At 34.3% G+C, this 15445-nt stretch overlaps 1 protein-coding gene across 1 annotated transcript; it reads left to right on the top strand.

Moving 5' to 3' along the window:
* The first annotated feature begins 3032 nt into the window (after nucleotides 1-3032).
* Nucleotides 3033-4015, top strand: LOC131022498 (zinc finger protein 1-like). Its single transcript, XM_057952012.1, has one exon. The coding sequence runs from the start codon at nucleotides 3066-3068 to the stop codon at nucleotides 3912-3914; it is 849 nt and encodes a 282-aa protein (XP_057807995.1). The 5' UTR covers nucleotides 3033-3065; the 3' UTR covers nucleotides 3915-4015.
* Nucleotides 4016-15445: the final 11430 nt, after the last annotated feature.

Here is a 15445-nt window from a genome sequence, read left to right as displayed (position 1 = left end):
CAAAAATTATATAATATTATTGAAATTTATATTAAATATTAAAAAATTGAAATGGGTCATTGTAGTTGTGAGAATAATATAACATGTTGATCACATTGTTCGAATTTAAAATTATAATATAGTGCATAAATTATATGATATTATAGAAATTAAAATCAAATATTAGAAAGTTAAAATGAATCACTATTATTATGAGAATAACATCACACTATGATCACATTATTCGATTGTTTCATACTAGTACAAAATATTATTAGATATTAGTGAAATTAATAAATTAATAAATTGAAAGGAACCAATATAATTGTTAGACATGCACATTGTTCGATTAATTCATAAAATTATATTATAACACAAAAGTCAGAATATATTATTGAAATTAAAATTAAAAATATAAAAGTTAAGAGATGATAATTGTGAGAATAATGTCCCACGTTTACTAAATTATCAATTAGTGAATTAATTGTGAGAATAATGTCCCACTAAAAGAAACCGATATCTCCCGTATTTGGATCGAGGAGACCAACAATGGCATCTGTGGTGTTGACCAAAAAGGTGATGCCTATTGGAGAAGAGTGTTGGATTGAGTAAACACCATGGTGGCCGAGCCGTTTACCATCCGCCAAGTGAAATCGCATTGGGCTAGTGTCACTGTCGAGGTCAAGCTTTGGGAGGTAACATAGGTTGAAGCCAATGCGAAGTGGTCAAGTGATCATTCTGACGACATGATCCGGGTGAAGGTGCAAACCTTGTACACATCCCAAAGCAAGGACGTTCCATTCAAGTGGTGGAACGTGTGGAGGATTCTCCAGCATAACCGGAAGTTCAAGTCCTTGCACCTTGAAGAAGACGTTCCTTCCTCCAAGAGGACAAAAATGTTGTAGATAGACGATTTTACTCGGTCTTAGGCAAAGAAATGTCTTCTTCCCGGCCAATAGGTAACAAGGCGGCAAAGGCGGAGGAAAAGGGCAAAGGATCAAAAGGCTCGATGTCTCCTTCCGAGTTCTTGGAATTCATGGACGAGGCGCGCACAACTCTTACCAAAATTGCCGAGGGTTACGAGAAGATGAATCGGCTCAAGCGAGCGAGACATTACGACAAAATTTTATTCATGGATTCGTCGAGAATGACATCCGAGCAACAAAGAATACATGCGCAACGGGTGACTGCGATCCTAGCGAGACAGAGAGCTGGGGATGCTTGATTTTATTTTTTAAAAATTTATGTAATTTTAATTTAGTATTTTAAAATTAATTTAGTTTAATTTAGAGAATTGTCTTATATATTTGTGTCATTTAAATTAAATCAAAAAGACAAATATCAAAATTTATTCATATGAGTCAACCGGGATGAGTAAAACCAATGCAACACTTGCATGACTCATAAGTGGTCCCGGACCATGAATAAGTCAAGGCTTGACTCAACAAATGTGACTGCTCTTAGCTTTCTTGTACCAAGTGAAATGCAACTTTATGTTTGAGAAGATTATTATTATTATTGTTATTATTATTATTATTATTATTATTATTATTATTATTATTATTATTATTATTATTATTATTATTGATATAGGTGCATATATGCATAATTAAAGTATTGCGCGTAAAAGCAAATATCTAAAATTCAATAAGTATATTAATATAGGTGCATGCATATATGATTAAAGTATTGCCTAAAATCAAACATCTAAAATTCAATAAATATTAGTAAAGTTTGATTAATTGCGATTAGGCTGTCGATCGGTTCGGGTTCGATTACCCGTACCCAAATTATTTGGGTATCACCCATTTAAAAAAATTAAAATTCGCAATAATTTGCTAATAATAGGATTTGAACCCTAGTCTTTTATCTTCTAGAAATACAAAGAGCAACTTATCAACTGAACTAAAGCTCATTCTTGTACTTTGAAGAATATAACATAATTTTATTTTAGCTAAATTTTTTGATTTATATATATATATATATATATATATATATATATTATTAATTAAATATTTTTTGATTATTCGGTTAATCCGACTTAAATTTGCCCCGAATTCAAAGGTCACGATTTTTCATCACCGACTTAAATTTGTTGACTAATTTAATTTCTAGAATACTCTACTAGTTTCACTTATATTCATTTTATAGCTTCTCATTTTTCTCATGTTTTATACTATTATTTATTTCTTGAATTCTAAATAATTCTATTACAAAATATCTTCATTTTTTAATTGTAAAAATCAAGTTTATTATTTTCTATTTCAACAGTATATGTTCATCAAAATTATTGATATGTTCAACGATTCTAAGTTTCGCGAAATATTTAATTTCTCTACGGAACCTAACACACACACACACACACACACACACATATATATATATATATATATATTAATGTAATTAATAATTGAGTTAATTATTATTATTATTATTATTATTAATTAATTATGATTTTTGGCGTGAATATATATGTATGTATATCTTACTTCTTTCTGACTTTCAATGTACTCTTTCTCGATCTGACATCGCATAATTTTCTGGATAAGATTATAATTTCAAAAGTTCAGAATCTCCTCAAGGAATTGAGTCGAATAAATTAATAAAGATTTTTTTCATAAAGAAGAAAAGAGGTTGTTTCCATGTTGTAATTGAGACAAATATATATATTAAAAAGTAAGAAATTAAATCCATAGATATAAATATGTCGGCATTAAATAAAAACAAGAGACTATAATTATCCGGAATTTGAATAATTTCACATGCAAATAAGCATGAGAAGCAAAGCCCAAAACTGAATGTTTAAGCGGCTGGTTGCCGTCAACGCTTGTACGTAGATATATATAATTAACTGTACTTATTGCTTTGTTATTGAAATGACCTTTTATAGTCCAAATTTGTCCATGCGTAACGCTATGTATATATTTAAGGCAAATTGTGATTTCTTTCCATTATTTTGGGATTCGTTTTAATTCCTTATTGTCCAAGCAAAAAATATATAAACCTAGCTCACCTTATGATTCTCTCTTCAATCAAAGTTTCAAATTAAACACCAACACAAGAGGGCGGCTCTTATTTTTCACCGAATGGAAACCCTCGAGCCATGCCACTCCGAGGCCTCCAACGTTTCGGTCACGTCGGAGGAATCTCCGACGACCCAAAACATTAATAAGACCAAGAAGAATGAAGAAGAAGAAGAATACAACTCAAAACACGAAACTGCCACGTCTCGTGTTCTGCTAGATCTCAAGCTGGCCAATCACGACGAGCTGATGAGCCCTAGCTCGAAGCTCGAGCTCGAACTTCTCAACTCTCCCAACCCCAGCGAATCCAACAACGAGGCCAACCCCCGGCCCCCGGAGTCCAAAACTTTCACTTGCAGCTTTTGCAGGAGGGAGTTTTCGACTTCGCAAGCCCTCGGAGGCCACCAAAACGCCCACAAACAAGAGAGGGCATTGGCCAAGCACCGCCACAACATGGTGGACATGACGGCCGCCGGTGGCGGCGCTCCCCCGCCGCCGTACGGCCTCCCGGGGTACTCCTACTACCCCTACTCAGCATTCCCTATTCATGGAAGCTTCAGTAGGCCGCTTGGGATTAGGGCAGAATCCATCATTCAGAAACCCTATTCCTACCATCAAACATGGCCGCCGTTGTCGTTCGCCTGCCGTATCTCCCGGGAAAAGATGCCGAGGGCTTTCTTGATAAGCCCATCGCCATCAACGCCGTATGATGGAATGAAGGTGGAAAATTTTCAGCCGCGGGGATCTCTGAATTTAGGGGGAAACCCTAACCCTACCGTTACTGATATTAATGCATGTCATGGAGCCACAAACAAGGCCAACGAAGGTGATGATAACGGACATCAACGGCTGAAATTTGGCGGCGGCGATCAACGTGATGCTTCAGGACTTGATTTGGAGCTTAAGCTATGATTTCGTTTTCCTCTTCTTCATTTTTTAGGTTAGGATTTTGATTCAATTTATTACATTGTTAATTATCATGGATTTCAAGAGTTGATTGTATGTTTCTGCATTCTTTTTGTGTTCAATTGAAGGACATGTGCGAGTTGTACGTGTTCCATGAATTAATTTAATGTATACGATTTTGGAATTCAAACCATGAATTAATTTAATTATACGATTTTGGAATTCAAACTTTTATTTTTACCGTTATTGTTTTTTTATATAATTTGGTACTAAATAATGATCATGTTACTGCTTTAAATTTTATTAACTTGGTCCATGCATATTAATTACAGGGCTGGTCCTGAGAAAAATGAGAAAAATGAGGTCCTGAGAAAAATATGAGGTGCCCTGACAAAAATGAGGTCCCGAGCGAAATGGTTTTTTTCTTTTATTAAATCTTTACATATTAATTGTTATGTTTTCTGCTTTAAATTTGATTAACTTGGTCAGAAGGTTTTTTTCTTTTATTAAATCTTAACATATTAATTGTTATGTTTTCTGCTTTAAATTTGATTAACTTGGTCAGAAAAATGAAGTCCGGAGCGAAATTTCTTTCCCGAGCGAAATTATAAAAATGGGCCCTCGATATATTACTTATAAATAATGACTTCATCTAGTATTAGAAAATAAAATTCTATAAGTTAGTCATATTATTATACTCTAATAAAGATAATAGCATTAAAATGAAGATAAAACCATCTTATAATTGGAGGATGTAAAAATGAATGACCAAGATCTTGACAAAACCTTTTTAACTAACGATTATTATTATCTATTTAAAAAATTTCCACCAAAATATCTAGATATTTTTCTTTCAAATTTTCTATTAGTTTCGAAAGGGTTTTTGGAACTTTTAATTACTTTTTACTGATTTGCATTTCATAATATATTTTTTTGAGGCGTTAATTGACTGTAAATCCACAAACTATTAGTGAATTTTGCTATTTTTTCAACTATATAAAGTTGCAATATAAATATATAAACTTTAGCTCATTCCGGAATTTACCCTGAATTTTAATTTCGTTCATACATGACAAAATTAAAGATGATATAATATATACACATTATATTAAAATAACTTATTCAAAATTTCTACTGAAATATACATAGTACTAATATTTATATTTAATGAATATATAGTTTAATTTTAAAATTTTTATTTTGATAAAATTAACAAATATAACCTAGCAAAGATGTAATTTAAAATTTGTCATGATCAAGAATAATAACATTTTAAAATTTGTTTATTTTATTTTATTTTTTATATTTTTTTTGTATAGTATTATTTTTATATTTATATTTTTTTATTATAACAATTTAATGCAGTTACAAAGATTAAACTTATATTTTTTCATTTTAGAACTCTTTAGCTTAAAATATAAATTTGTAGATAAATAATTATATATATATATATATATATATATATATCTTAAAAATAGAATTTCTAATATGATTTACATTTATTAAATTTTTAGTGCGTTTTTGTATGAATTTTATATTATTATTATTATTATTATTATTATTATTATTATTATTATTATTATTATCTAGAGTAGACGAAATCGATAAAAAAAATTAGAAAGAAAAAAATATTTTCAAAAATAGTAAGGTGATTTTTGGCAGGAAAACATAATTTACTATTTTTGAAAGTGATTGAGCTTTTATATATGTATATAGATATTGTCAAATCATTCAATCTCTCTAGGGACATTGACGATTTCAAATACGTTTTCAACAATTTTAAATTTGAGAGGCTCCTTTTAGAACAGTAAGTCAGTGACTGACATTGTCAGCATAATTTTATATTTCGATTTGAACTTTGAAGTTTTAATATAATATAAATTTAACAATAAGTTATATTGCCTAATATTTTTTAGTATATATAAAGTCTATAATTAATGAGATATATTTAAAATTTTGGAACCTCAAAATTATGTTACAAAATTATCATCAAATTAATTTGAAATTAGATTTTAAATTGAACTTTGAATTTTTGACAATAAATATTTTTTAGTATACATAAAGCTTATAATTAATGTGATATATTAAAAAATTGGGCCCTCAATTTTTTGGGGCCCTGGGCCGTCGCCCATGCCCGCCCGCCCTCAAGGCCGGCCCTGATTAATTAATTAAGAAACAAAAATAAAATTATCATATATAGATTCATTTGGAGGTGCATGGCCTTCACTAATGCCTTCTAGGTCAAGCCGGCCGTGCGCGGTGCGCACCTCGTTGTAGCTAGCTAGGCAAATGGTGCAGCTTTCTCTCACCATAGAAAATTAAAGAAAAATATATATATTAGTGTATACATATATAGTTAATTAACTAGTTATGGAGTCAAAACTTTTGTTTAGTCACTACAACAAAACTGTTCAATAATGATAGTAATATTATATGTTTCTCAAAATTTGTTACTCCATACATACATATATATATATATATACATACATATATATATATATATGGGGAGGGCTACAGTAAAAACACTTCTTAAAATATAAATATAAACGTTTTTTAATGTACAAATTTTATCCAACAGGGTTACGAATTCATCCAACATGGTTACGAATTGTGAAAAATAAATTTTTGCTACCTTTGGGATTCGAACCCAGGACCACGAATTCATCCAAAAGGGTTACGAATCAACCGTAGATCTTGATGATCTAAGGGCTGAAAATCATTTATATTTTATACACTTAAGAGTGTTTTTTATTCTAGCCCTCCCCTATATATATATATATATATATATATATATATATATATATATATATATATATATATATATATATAGGGTTGGTATCAAGTGAGAATTTAGGAATTTTTGACACCTAAGAACAATCATACACCTTTGATTAATGTTGAACCAATGGTTCTAATTAATAGATGATAATTAAAAATCAAATCACTTACCAAAATGTAACCACCGAATTTTGTGAATAAGGGCTAATAAGTAATTTTTGTTGTGAATAAAAAAGGCAAGATTTTATAGATCCCTAAATTACCGCGTTGACTTAAAGTGAAAATAAACTGGGATTTACCCTTACTTCAACGCCGATTTACCCTTCTTCATCACAGAATTCGACCGCCATCTTCTTCAACGCAAATTTACCCCTTCTTCCTCATAGAATTCGTCCGCCATTATCGAGGAAGAAGAAGTTTTCCAAGATCCAAGATCTGGCGACGCTATTCATCGACGCTGTTCATCCTCAGTGCGACGTTGTTCATCGACGCCGAGGACAAAGGTTGGTCAATTTAACAAGGTCTCGTCCGTCAGTTTCATCCGCCATTGTTGTGCTTTCGTCTGTCGTTGTTTAACAAACAATTTACCCATTTTTCCTTTTAACAAAATCTATGTTTGGATGAACAAATTTTTTAAATGAAACTTGCAAATCCGAATCAAATAAGCAGTATATCTTTATTTCTTGAAATCTTGTATGAATATATGTATTTGAATCGTGAGATGAATGGGTGATTTTTTGATTTTCTAATTCGAAGAAGGGTTCCAGAAAGGGTTTTCCTATGGATGTTTTTTTTTTTTCGAAAATTTACATGAATATATGTTTCTTCAGGATTCCAAAAAGGATTTTTTGATGTTTTTTTTTTCGATTTTTTTGAGGTTTCCCACGAACTCTGCGATTATTTTGGGAATTTTGTTGTTGTCTTTACCATTTAAACCATGTAGAAGAAGATTCGGCTGACTTTTTCGTACTTGCATTCTATGCTTTTTGTGGTGGCCTAAGTATTTCTATAATGGTTTGTGGTCCCATACGAATTTGTATGATTAATAGCAATAATTTTAATTGTGCAGATGAGGGCAGTGTCGGGTTTCACCGGGAAGAGAGCGGAAGGCCTAGCTCGTGAGTGCAAATCTTATTCATATGTGTATGCCTGTTGTTCACATGAACATTTGTTCGTATGAATAATGTAGATTTATTTAATGTGGATAAGTTATGTTCATTGTTGCCCCGATTTGTTCATGTAACTTGTTCATATATACATTTGAGTGACATAGATATGTAACCTTATTCATACGAACATATAAAGTATTTATTAAGTTGATTGGTTTTGAATTATACATGGATAAAGAATGTCAAATAATATTTTTTACATGAGTATTGATTCTTGTTCATGTAACAGCAAGGCCACCAAATCCAGAAATCATTTTGCAAAATAAGCTGATAGAGGCCCAGGCCAAAGGTATGCACTAAGTAACATAAATTTTGGATACATTGTGTGTTTGTCAAAACTAACTTAATAAAATTTACAGCTACAAAGTGGAGGAACCGAATGCTACAAAAGGCAAAGTTATATCGTGAACATATGGCTGAGAAAGCATGACGTGAAGTAGGTATGTCTAATATATGTTAATGGATACCTTTATGAAATGTTAATACACATTTGATCTTAAACACAGAAAAAGACTCGACTGTGAACAAAAAGGAAGGTGCAAAGGTTGCAGATGCAAAAGTTAGCAAGGATAATAAAGATGGAGATCCAGAGGTTGCTGCTGGAGAACCTAGAGGTATGAATAAACATATAAATTTCATTACTATTTTGGTTTATTGACATATAAATAAACATATAGTTATTGTAGATGTTGCCACGCCACAAATTGAAAGAAAGAGGACGCGAAGTCTCACTCTTTCAGTCCTTAAAAAACAACTTCGAATAGGTTATTTGATGTGTTCGTGCTTAAATTTCAATTATGTTTTGGATATGAAAGAATTTTATAATGTGTTATGCTGAAATTTGTCAATTTTTGTTATGTTTTCTTCATTTAATATTAAATTACTACTTGGTATTATGAATAGGAAAAGAGCAAGGGGTAGAAAGTTCTGAAACTAATAAGAGTGAGGGTGGTACATCTACTAAGCGTAGACGTTACACACGTGCAGAGAAAGGGAAAGGAGTAGAGGACACCTGTAAGAGTGTATTTATATTCTATATTCTTTAATCCTATACTCTATTGGCCGTAAACATAAATGTTCATAACATGTGAATATTTGGTGCAGGAAAAGATGGAAAAAAGAAGTCGTCGATTGTTAAAAAAAAGCGTAGAGTGGTTCCAAATAACCCAGATGATGTCAAATGCAAACGTAGAGGCCGTAGGGATGATAAGCCAAGAGAAGTTGACAATATTAGCGAAGAAGATTTCCCGAAGCTCAACACAAGAACAACACTCGCGGCTCTCCATCACAGCCTGTCTTTATTGAACCATGCACAGAAAGAGTCCGTCAAGAAGATTGGATTCGGTGCTATCCTTGATCTTGGTATTCGGCAGATACTGGGCAAAATTGCTTATTGGGTTCTTGATCATATCAACGCTGAAACTATGGAGTTGGTGATCTCAGATGATAAAAGGATTAAGATCACTGAGGATGATGTGTATCGTGCATTCGGGATACCAAAGGGTCATAAAGAGATAGTAGAGTTTAAGAGGATAACTTCAAATGATTTCTTTACTGAGTGGGTTGGATTTTTTGGCACCCGTGGAAAGGATGACATTAAGCTTGGTATGGTGGTGGAGAAGATGCTTCAATGCACAGAAGGTGGGACGTGGTTCAAACGTCACTTCATGATAGCCGTTGCATTCTCCTTGTTCGAGAGCACGACGAACGGAACAGTCCATCCCTTTATCCTACACTGCCTCGTGAATTTGGACAGATTACGAGAGTGGAATTGGGCTGGATATGTCCTCCAATCTTTGTCTAATCACAAAAAATCGTGGGAGTCCGACAAGTCGAAAATGTTTCCCGGGCCAACGTTGTTCACTGTGGTAAAGTTTGAATTTATTTTTAGGTCTTTAATGTCTATATTTAAACACTGACTATGTATTCGTTTCTGGCAGCTTTTCTATGTGGACCGAGTCCATTTAGTGCAATTTCCAGTATGTCGGGCTTTCCCATTGTTCAAAAATTGGACCACTAAGTTGCTGAGGAGGAGAGAACAACGAGCAAAAGATAACAACGCATTTGGGCAGGGTGTTATTCGCGACCCGATCTCTTTGCCATTAGACTTTGGAGCTGTGGTTGATCAAAATGTGCAAGAAGAGGCTGTTGAAAATGTGGAAGCGGTGGCTGATCAAGGTATGCAAGAAGTGGGTGTGCAAGAAGTGGTTGTTGAGCATGTGGACGCGGTGGCTGGTCATGGTGTTGAAGAAGTGGTTGTTGATGATGCCGTGCACAAAAAATTTGTCCACTCCTCACCTAGAAGCGAGGAATGGGGTGTGTGTTTGATGAAACAAGCTGTCGAAATTTCTGAACGGTTGGTGGCTATAAAGAAATTTGTTGCAGATGCACCAGAGTCGGAATTTGAGAAGTTGGAATCTATTTCCAGTGTGCAAGAGGCTGAAAAACTTTTAGGCATTGTACTAAAGGCAAAGGCTCCTGTTGTGCCGGAAAGTGCAGCTTACGTAGATATGGACGATGATGCTTTCTATTCCGACCCTTTGGTTCTGAAGTCCATTGATGATGCGACACTAGATGCTACGAGCGGGGAAACTAGTAGGATTAAGGATATTGGTGACATACCAAAATTTGACCTTGGATTAGTTGAGCATGATGATGATGTATGCTACATAATTAGTCCAGTTTTGTAATATGATTGTTGAAATATTTTCAGAATTAATGTTATGTCATTAATTGTAGGTGGAAAGATCTCAGCCAAAGGATGATGGTGGATACGAACAAGGGAAAGGACTTCAGGTGAATTGGTTCTTTTTAAACAATCAATTATTTTAATTTTGATAAGATATGTAATTAAGATGATTAATATTGGGTGTCATAGATTTTATCTACGGTTGCTGCTCGAAGCGTTGACTTTAATATAGAGCCGGTAATTTTACTTTAATATAGTTCACTTACATATAAAATTTATTCGCCTATGAATTTTATATGATTGTTGTTCATGTGAGCGAGTGAAGCATTATGTCTTGTTGTCCATCCTTTCATTAAATAATTTGTATTTATTTATCTTATTGTTGTTCGTGTGAAAAAAAATTATGTTCATTAAATTTAAATGTGGATAGTGATTTTGTGAAAAAAAAAATATGTTCATTAAATTTAGATGTGGATAATGATTTTGTTTGATCTCATGTATATATTACCTTGAATGATTAAATATTTGTTCATGCGAACTTGATGTCTCATTGATTTATGTGGTTTATTCAAACTCATACCTTGTTCAATATCTGACTTCGTGTGAATAGTGTGCATGAACATTTTTATTTAATAAGTTATTGTTCATGTTTGCATGTAAAATCCGAATAAGTGACGGTCTTTTGAAATTTATTTTATAGGGAAGAGTGATACGACCTGTGCCTCCAGCATCTAATATTCCAGGAGCGTCGAGTGTGGCCGATAGGAATGATGGAGTAGTTAAGGTAAAATCTGAAAAATTTAAATGCTTAGACCATATAAGGTTACGTTTAAACACATAATATATAGGCGAATGGATAATGATTTTGTTTGATCTCATGTATATATTACCTTGAATGATTAAATATTTGTTCATGCGAACTTGATGTCTCATTGATTTATGTGGTTTATTCAAACTCATACCTTGTTCAATATCTGTCTTCGTGTGAATAGTGTGCATGAACATTTTTATTTAATAAGTTATTGTTCATGTTTGCATGTAAAATTCGAATAAGTGACGGTGTTTCGAAATTTATTTTATAGGGAATATTCCAGGAGCGTCGAGTGATACGACCTGTGCCTCCAGAATCTAATATTCCAGGAGCGTCGAGTGTGGCCAATGGGAATGATGGAGTAGTTAAGGTAAAATCTGAAAAATTTAAATGTTTAGACCATATAAGGTTACATTTAAACACATAATATATAAGCTTCGCCTATATTGTAACCAACCATTTCAATTCAAGTGAATATAGCAATATTCTTGTTCAGGTGAACGAATGAGGCATTATGTCTTGTTGTTCGTACGAACGTATAAAGAATTGATATTTATTTATCATATAAATATAAGTAATTTTTTTTACTTACAAAAATTGATACACCCTCAAGTATCACCTCCTTTTATTTTTGTGATACACAAAACAACTACTCATTACAACATGTCACATAAGGTAACAATATTCTTCAGAATTGAGTATATAGTTTAACACAATCTTGTAACATTTCACATGTATATTTTTCTTGTTTTGTGAACTTAAGAATAATTAACCAACCTACAAAAAAATAATAATTCACTGACCCAAATTTGCGAAGACATCATCCAAAAGTCACTTATTGTTTATTACAGCTGACTCGATGTGGTGACTCGAGTAAGGCAATGTGATGAATCGCTCGATGCAGTCTCCCCCGATTCGAACTATGACTCATTCCAACGAGTCAAGCTCAATGGTCATCATATATGGCGTGTGTATTACACACGCCTATTAAAAAAATTGCTACATTTAAAATGTTGGCAGCTTAACATGCAACTATTTTAGTCTTTTTAATTTTTTGTTTTGTTTTTTCTTCTACTTAACGGCTACTTCTCTCTTTCTTTATTATTATTATTTTTCCTTCTATAAATACATCTCTACTCCTATGCTATTTTCACACCAAAATCATCCAACCTCAAACTTCTCTCATTCTCTCCCTTAACATTCTCTCAGTCTCTCTTAAGTTTTTCTCTAATGGATCACAACTCTCCCGATTACTTTTCTCCAAATTTGACTGGTGATCTTTCTGATCCATACTACCAATCGGACCTTTCGGCTGTGAACTTAGGAAGATCCACAAGGACAGCATGGCTCAACGGAGTCATAACCACGACAACCGAGGAAGGAGAAGGCATCGGCAAGCGGAGACGCAAGGAAGGTGTGCCACATGACTTTCACACTCAAAGAAACCGATATGTCCCGTATTTGGATCGAGGAGACCAACAATGGCATCTGTGGTGTTGACCAAAAAGGTGATGCCTATTAGGGAAGAGTGTTGGATCGAGTAAACACCATGGTGGCCGAGCCGTTTACCATCCGCCAAGTGAAATTGCATTGGGCTAGTGTCACTGCCGAGGTCAAGCTTTGGGAGGTAACATGGGTTGAAGCCAATGCGAAGTGGCCAAGTGATCATTCCGACGACATGATCCGGGTGAAGGCGCAAACCTTGTACACATCCCAAAGCAAGGACGTTCCATTCAAGTGGTGGAACGCGTGGAGGATTCTCCAGCATAACCGGAAGTTCAAGTCCTTGCACCTTGAAGAAGACGTTCCTTCCTCCAAGAGGACAAAAAATTTGTAGATAGATGATTTTACTCGGCCTTAGGCAAAGAAATGTCTTCTTCCCGGCCAATAGGTAACAAGGCGGCAAAGGCGGAGAAAAAGGGCAAAGGATCAAAAGGCTCGATGCCTCCTTCCGAGTTCTTGGAATTCATGGGCGAGACGCGCACAACTCTTACCAAAATTGCCGAGGGTTACGAGAAGAAGAATCGGCTCAAGCCAGCGAGACATTACGACAAAATTTTATTCATGAATTCGTCGAGAATGACATCCGAGCAACAAAGAATACATGCGCAACGGGTGACTGCGATCCTAGCGAGACAGAGAGCTGGGGATGCTTGATTTTTTTTTTTTTAATTTTATGTAATTTTAATTTAGTATTTTAAAATTAATGTAGTTTAATTTAAAGAATTGTCTTATATATTTGTGTCATTTAAATTAAATCAAAAATCCAAATATCAAAATTAATTCATATGAGTCAACAGGATGAGTCAAGCCAATGCAACACTTGCATGACTCATAAGTGGTCTCGGACCATGGATGAGTCAAGGCTTGACTCAACAAATGTGACTGCTCTTAGCTTTCTTGTACCAAGTGAAATGCAACTTCATGTTTGTGAGCGACAAATCAAAGGGTTCAATTAAAATATCACAAAAATTTATGTAAGAATATTGTTTCATAAATTCTAAAGGAATTATAGGTTTGTTCCTAATAATATCCCCTACACAAAAATCACTATCATGTTGAGATTTTAGATTGCAACAAATAAAATGAAAATATAATTTAATATTGCAATATTTTGATCTTTTGTACGTTTGTACCCCAATGTACCAAAAATTATAAATTAATGTATATAGTATTGTTATTTTAACAATAATACCCTACCACTAAAAAATGTCAAATTTCTTTTCAATTCTGACCGATCAAATTGCAATCAGAGCTAGAATCTCCTTGACATGAGTTAGACAACCCCCCCAAAATAATTTTTCAACATGGCATTGATTTAATGCTAGAATAACACATTAAAGCAGTTCAAGAACCTTAATTGATCTGCAACATCAATTTCCACGAATAAATTAATTTAACAGCATATGTCTGATAACGAAATTTAAAACTTGGATGGATAGTCGCAGATAGGGCTGTCGATCGGTTCGGGTTCGGTTACCCGTACCCGAATTTTCGGTTACCCGAACCCAAAATTGCCAAATTTCAATAACCGTTCCCGAACCGTTTTAGGAGTTCGGTTACCCAATACCCGCTTCGGTTAACCAATTGGGTTATTTGGGTATCCGAAATACCCATTTAAAACAAATCCAAAATATGATAGCAATTCAAAACAAATCAAAACGAAAGGCTGCCGGTTAATTTCAAAACAAATATGATAGTTCATTGAAACAGGCTGTGATTCAATGACTCATAACTCATAAACTCATAAGCAAATTCGAAATCAGAGGTTAATTTCCAATTGATGTGATTCACAACAATTATTTCATTGAAATTCATAGCTTAATTTCTAAATCATCACTCATCATTCATAATATAGCAAGAGGTTGTTAATGAATAGAGCTCACAATACCTGCCGGACTGCTGATTGCCGGAGCTTGGCGGCGTGGCGCGCGGAGCGGCCTGGACGGGAGGCTGGAGCGGCCTTCTTCTCCTTAAGGCAGGTCGCGCTTAGGGCAGTCGCGCTGACGGAGGGCGGCGGACGAAGGGCGGCAGACGGAGGGCGGCGGACGGAGGGTAGTGGATGGCGTCGGACGTCGGAGAGGGTGAAGGAGGCGGATGGGATTCAGGGAGCTTAGGGTTCTGTTCTGCAGATGAAGTTCGCGCTGACGGAGGGCGGCGGACGGAGGGCGGTGGATGGCGGCAGATGGAGGGGAAGGTGAAGGAGGCGAACGGAGGGTGAAGGAGGCGGAAGGAGCAGTAGGGTCTGTAGCGGAGGGATGAAATCATAGAGTTAAATTCCTAATTTCAATTTCAATTTACAAATATATTATATATGATATATATATTAAATAATTAATAAAATAATTTTCGGTTATTTGGTTAACCCGAATCGGTTATCGGGTTAACCGATAACCGAAAATTTTGGAAAATCAATAACCAAAACCGACCCATTACCCGAAATTTTCGGTTATTGGATATCCAAACCCGGGAATTTCGGTTCGGTTAATTGGATACCCAAAACCCGATAACCATTTAGACAGCCCTAGTCGCAGACACGAACTTTAAATTCTCTCAATCAAATTTTTATTTCAACATCAAAATTTAGATT

This window comes from Salvia miltiorrhiza, chromosome 4 (genome assembly GCF_028751815.1).
Source record: "Salvia miltiorrhiza cultivar Shanhuang (shh) chromosome 4, IMPLAD_Smil_shh, whole genome shotgun sequence".
NCBI classification, from domain to species: Eukaryota; Viridiplantae; Streptophyta; class Magnoliopsida; order Lamiales; family Lamiaceae; genus Salvia; species Salvia miltiorrhiza.
This window is presented reverse-complemented; position numbering and strand designations above follow the sequence as displayed.

What these genes read in the sequence shown, in the direction of transcription:
- LOC131022498 (XM_057952012.1), top strand. Translation starts at nt 3,066, where the DNA reads ATGGAAACCCTCGAGCCATGCCACTCCGAGGCCTCCAACGTTTCGGTC.